We start from the raw sequence: 6,136 nt of genomic DNA, 5'->3' as shown, positions 1-6,136 counted from the left end.
TTACAAGTAAGAGCGTTTCACAACACACACGTGACACAACACGAGAAAACATGAGCTTTGTTCAAAAGTGTGTATTTCATTTAAGAGAGCACTGCAGATGTTCTAGATCATCTTAGGAGTTTAGTTCATGCTTTAGTTTGACATGGTCTATTATTCTAAATAAGTTGTGTAAACTACATTGACATCAGGACTAGATGAAATTTACAGAAATGCTTGTCTCTTCTGTGTTTGTCTATTCTTTAGTCTCTCTATATATTGCAAAGATATCTGCTTATGATAATTAAAAATATTGATTAAAATGTACTATTACTATTAATTTAATGTAGTAGGCCTATATAATCAGATACAAAGTAACTAAGTAACTAGCTACTTGAGTAGTTTTTTCATTGCATACTTTTTTACTTTTACTCAAGTAATATTTAAAATAGTGACTTTTACTTTTACTTGAGTAACAATTTCTCTAGTTACTTGTACTTTTACTTGAGTAAAGATTTTGGCTACTCTACCCACCTCTGAAGTTTAGGCGCTAGGTAGGAAAAGGATCTACCACCTGCACTTGATTTTGAAATTCTAGGTATTACCAACTGACAGGACGCCCGAGAGCGTAATGCACGTGAATGACTGTAATACAAAAGGAGTTCATTCAGGTATTGAGGAGCTAAACCATGTAGGGCTTTATAGGTAATAAGCAAGATTTTAAAGTTAACGCGATGCTTTATAGGTAACCAGTGCAAGGTTGACAGAACCGGGCTAATATGTTCCTACTTTTTTGTACGTGTAAGAACTTGAGCTGCCGCGTTTTGAACCAGTTGGAGTTTTTGTAATAAGCCTGCAGGGCAACCACCTAACAGTGCATTACAGTAATCTAGTCTTGATGTCATGAATGCATGAATTAACTTCTCTGTTTGGATTATATATTGGAGTTTAGCCCATCTCGATTACCTTAAATTACTATTTGTATAATTTGCTCTAAAGGTGACGATAAAATATGTTGAGGGTTTTCTCAGTGCAGGACAGAGAAATTGACACAACAATGTGATCATTCCCCCTCATACAAACACAATCTAAGCATAACATGTGCATATGTAGTTCTATCTGTTCCTCTGATTATGATAAAAGAGTGTGTAAAAGCCATAATTTGTCATAACGTTATCTTGTTAATTTGTGTTTAAATATTAATAATAATATGTAAAAATGTTTCATTGTAAGATAGTGATGTCATGTTGTAATTGATGCAGTTTATGGAATAGAAAGATTGGAGCGACCTGTAACTCTTCTGGCCTGTAACATTTTGCCCTTTCTCAGTTAGTTTTGTTAATAAATATCTCACAGAAAGATACTGGAAGAGACTGAATGTTATTCGAGTTCAAAATACGCTCTAATGTCACAGAGGGAGAAATAATTAATAAAATTAGACGGATTGTCACCACAATGTAAGTCAAAAAACTCTGAGGGGCAAATTATTAGAAATCTCTTTTTGCAGTTTTGCTGGACAAAATTAAACAAAAACACCAAAACACAAAATGGTAAATTCAGAAAAACTGGCTCTTATTAAAGTAGCTTTTAGCTTATAAAAGTATCTTACTCTTAGACTTTCAGAGGAAGCAGAATGTAGCACAATGTAAATGGATATGGGACAGTCTCCTGATAAATAAGACAAACCGTTTTCAAAGGTTATTCACATTTATTTTTGCGTTTAGTGTGCTCACAGAAATTTAGAACACCTTCAGCAAAGCAATTTTGTAAGCCAAGTTACGATCCATCTCTAAACCAAAAAGGTCAAAGCTTTTCCAATATTTACAAAGAAAAAAGACAAGATGCTACACAAATATTGCATGTGATAGATTCCTTAATTTTGTCAAGGACCACTCAAAAAGCACCATCAATTGTAATCAAACCACATTGTGTAAACAGGAACCAGGTCACATGTGACAGTTTCAGTTCAAAAATCGCTTCAAAAGGTCTTTCGGATGACTTTATCTTACAAAAACAAGCTTGGTGATACAAGAGCTGCATGTGCTTCTGAAGATCACGATTTAATTTGTACAATAATCACAGTTAAAACATCCCTCCTATACATACTTACACAGTATTAAACTCAGAAATGGCAGTACACCATGAAACCTGTACAACTGTTTTCTATGGAAATCACTGACAGTTGAAGCTAAAGAGAAGTGGAACGTTTCTAAGATCTTTCTAAAATGTTGTTCAAAACCTAGCACTGGGAATTATATTAGCATGTTTTCAGAGTTCAACTAATCGTGGTATGTAAATTGGTTGTTGGATGGTTGTTTGTTTTTGGACTACTCTTTATGTGGTAGTATGTTCCCAGTTGTATAATTCTGAGGCACCAAAGTTGAAAAAACTCCTATTCTCTAGCCCCCTTACTCCATGGGCATGTCTATACCCAAATTTTATTTATTTAAAAATGCAAAAATAAAAACTGGTAATACTGATGCAAAAACACCGCTCTCACAGCTTGAGAAATGACTTGAGCAAAGGGTGGAGTGAGATGGGAAGGGGAGTACAAAAAAGGTAACAATAAGTTTGTATTTGTTAACAGTTAGTTAATGTATTAGCTAACATGAACTAACTACAAATAATTCTTCTACAGCATTTATTCATCTTCCACTGTGTCTACACCGGACACGACGCAACTTGACAAAAGACATTAGAAACGCATTAGAACCCATCATAATTTTAAATTTTGTCCACACTGGATGCGGCGCGACAAACCCATTAAGAACAAGCAGGTCGTCATGTCGCATCGGTCGCGTCCGGTGTCGACACGATGCGAGTTCATGTTGACTTTAGCATTTACTAATACATTTTAAAAATCAAATGTTATAACTGTAAACATTAGTTAATGCCCCAGAACTAACATGAAAAATTGCCAATGTTGTAACTAACATTAACAAAGATGAATAAATGCTGAAATGAATCTTTAGATCTGAAATGAATCGTTATGCTATATTGCTCATTATTAGTTTATGTTCATTAATGCACTTACTGATACAAATACAACCTTATTGTAACATCGTTACCAAAAAATTAAATATCCCTGGTTGCGAACAAAGTTCTCCAAAGCCTCCTGTCCAGGTGCCACTTTACTAGGCAACAGGGAATGTTTTTTGATTACAATATTTCCCCATTTTCTATTGGTGTGCATTGTGCTAGTTACTCAGCAGTGGATTCCACAGGGGGAACTGGACTGGATTCCACTTCCTGTGCAGCAGGAGCGGTTTCCTCTGGTGCAGGTGCTTCAGTTGGAGAAAGAGTGGGTTCAGCGATCGCTGGCTCTGATGGATTCACTTCATCTTTGGGCTCCTCTGTGCCAGGACTAAAAGCCTTGGGCTCCTCTTCTGGTTTCTCTACTGGCGTCACCTCAGGTTTGGGTTCACTGGAACTGTCTGTGGCAGGCGCTGACTCCTCTGCTGGTTTGGTCTCTTTAGACATATCGCATTCTGCAGCTTCAGCTCCCTCTGTTTTTGCCTCCTCACTGACGGCTGCCTCCTCAACGCCCTGTCCTTCTCCTGTCTCCTTTTTGGCTTTTTTGAAAGAAAAACCACTTAACTTGAAGGATTTCTTAAAGGAGAAATGCTTCTTCTTTTTCTTGGGTGTCTCATTGCTTGTGGAGGGAGTGGCAGCATCCTCAGCTTTTGCAACCTCCTCTTCAGTGGAAGCAACTGGTCCTGTTTTTTCCTTTTCACCCTCTGGGCTATTTTCAGCAGAAGAATCCTCAGCTTTCTCTTTCTCTTCTTTCGGTGCCTCTTCGGTTTCAGCGCTGCCATTGGCTTGAACCTCCTCTTTGCCTTCAGCAGCTGCTGGAGATGCGTCCCCATTCACCTTCACATGACCATTTTCCTAAAGCAAAACACTGAGATTATTACATAGCCAACATGAAGCTTGACATGCAGTAAACATGAGTACTATTTAGACATAATATAATATTACGACAATGAACATTAGCTTCAGCCTGATAAAATGTACAACACTGGATGTGCAGATACTACAACTTGTCTGTGTATAAACGTCTGAATATATGAGTATAATAAAACAGACATTACATGTAAACGTATCTTGACTACAATATGCCAGCTCAGAAAGCATTGGTTGAAAATACATTGATTCTTTATTATGGTTCTTTAGAGTTTTAGGCTAGTTGTGTTCTGTGACATTTGAATACGTTTGAAAAAGATGGTTACTTTTAAATTTTATATTATTTCTACAAACTTTATATTTAGAGGACAACACTGAAGCTGTTTTAACAAATTAATAGCAATAAGGGAGTAAACTGTGATAAAACTTCCAGCAATCACTGTGATATTAAAACGGATACCTTTTCAGTGGTGCAAACGGGATTCATTGGGGGACTCCAGCCGCTGACACATTTTATATTTTTGAAGCACAAATGCATAACATGACAAAAAATTATGAAATTTGCCTAGCGTTTCTACATTTTTAGGTGGAACTCCGCCCCCCTCGATTTTTTTCCTTCCCTGGGCTCTGTCCCCCCACCTCCAGCCCTGCACGGCAGCAAAAAACACACAGATCCAAACAATTATTGCGCTCAAGGGTTTGTTATGCCCGTCTGCAATGTGCTTTATTCCACTATATCACGCTGCGCTGCTGTTTTCTTAATACGCAAAGCTTCTCGCTGATACCAGTTGAGACATATTTACACGTCGAAACCGCCAGAAGGCGCTGTCTCCAATCAAAACCGCTTCCAAAAAACTGAAGCGCCAACAAGCTTATGCCAGCTGATGCTCGCATTTATTACAGTGCATCAACTCATTTTAATATTTAATGGAACAAACCTAAAAAGCGTAAAAGGTCTACTTTCCACTCATTATTCATTTATATATTTTTCGTCGTCGAAGAAGCTGCATTGATACTGCAGCATCTTCCGCGCAATTGAGACCTAAGGCGTGGCGAGTCATTGTTAGTCTAACAATAACATATTTCCTTGCAAAACGCCCAAAACATAAGACTAAATAAGTTAAAGCAATACGTCAAAAAAAACATTGTTCTACAGTTTTTGTGGTTTTCAAAGAGCATAAACTAAAGAACGAAAAAACGCATTATCAAAGCCGACGTAAACGCATTTTAAAACACTTGAACACTAAAATATTGCTCGACCTCATTCTAATACTAACGTTACTGCTCTGAAATGCTTAAGATTATTTGTTTAACGGATCGTTTTTAATGGCTGGATGTTTGTCCAGCAGAACTTCGCGCAAAGCACTCGCTAGAAATACAAATGAAATGTTATCAATGCTATAACAAAACGTCGTTTTTTACCTGCCCGTTGGCTTTAGATGGTGAAGCTGCAGCCTCTCCGGGTTTTTCTGCCACAGTCTCTCCATTTGCAGCTGTCTTAGAGAATTGCGCTCCCATGTTTCACTCCAACAAAGAACTCAACAGATCCCAATACAGAACAAAGACCAACAAATCTCTTTCTAGATATAAAACACGATCTAGACTGTAAGCGCCCTAGAAAGTTTACGCAGTAACCAATCGAAGTCCGGTCTCAGTGAAGAAATTTGTTGAACGCTATAAAAACACTATAAAGTAGATGTAGCTATTATATAGCCCAGATTTATGGCTGTGCCGCTATGGACAGTGCAGAAAATGAAGAAATGTACCTTGTTGCCAATAAGATGCCGTGTCCAACGCCCAACTGCAAAATGAATGGGCATTCCGTGCGATGACGTCACCAACGCCCATAGCTGGCCAATCAGAATAGACCCTCAAACAGAAGGCGCGCCTTAAAATCTAAATCTGCCAATCAAAGCTCGTGTTCTGAAAACAGGCGCGTCCTAAAAATCTGAAATGAACAATGAAGACAGGCAGCTTGTAAATCTAAAAAACAGTAGCGTCATGTTAGAAGATTAGTTGGTGGACATAGATTAAACCCCGGGTTTTCATAGGGTCTTTTAAGCAGACTTTTTATATTGCATTTTTACATCAATGATCGAAACATTTTACTATACTATATATTTAGTTACGTTACATTTTATATATACATATTTTTAGGTTTATTTGATTGAATCAGTTTATAATTTACTTTGGAGAATTGTATTACCAAACAACTGTAAGATAACATCCAGAATATTCAGAAAGCTGATGCTTACAT

General features: G+C 37.4%; 1 protein-coding gene across 1 annotated transcript; it reads right to left on the bottom strand.

The window, feature by feature from the left end:
* Nucleotides 1–1,667: 1,667 nt before the first annotated feature.
* Nucleotides 1,668–5,671, bottom strand: marcksa (myristoylated alanine-rich protein kinase C substrate a). Its single transcript, XM_057352876.1, has 2 exons — nucleotides 5,302–5,671; nucleotides 1,668–3,864 (listed from the first exon to the last, which is right to left on the bottom strand). Exons 1-2 carry the CDS (start codon nucleotides 5,395–5,397, stop codon nucleotides 3,178–3,180), a joined length of 783 nt encoding a protein of 260 aa, XP_057208859.1. The 5' UTR covers nucleotides 5,398–5,671; the 3' UTR covers nucleotides 1,668–3,177.
* Nucleotides 5,672–6,136: the final 465 nt, after the last annotated feature.

Source organism: Triplophysa rosa, linkage group LG15, assembly GCF_024868665.1.
Source record: "Triplophysa rosa linkage group LG15, Trosa_1v2, whole genome shotgun sequence".
NCBI lineage: Eukaryota > Metazoa > Chordata > Actinopteri > Cypriniformes > Nemacheilidae > Triplophysa > Triplophysa rosa.
The sequence above is the reverse complement of the archived record's forward strand: the minus strand, read 5'-3'. Positions and strand labels throughout refer to the sequence as shown.

What these genes read in the sequence shown, in the direction of transcription:
- marcksa (XM_057352876.1), bottom strand. Translation starts at nt 5,397, where the DNA reads ATGGGAGCGCAATTCTCTAAGACAGCTGCAAATGGAGAGACTGTGGCA. An exon ending in CATCTAAAGCCAACGGGCAG is followed by an intron (nt 3,865 to 5,301) that starts GTAAAAAACGAC and finishes GTTTTGCTTTAG; the next exon opens with GAAAATGGTCATGTGAAGGT.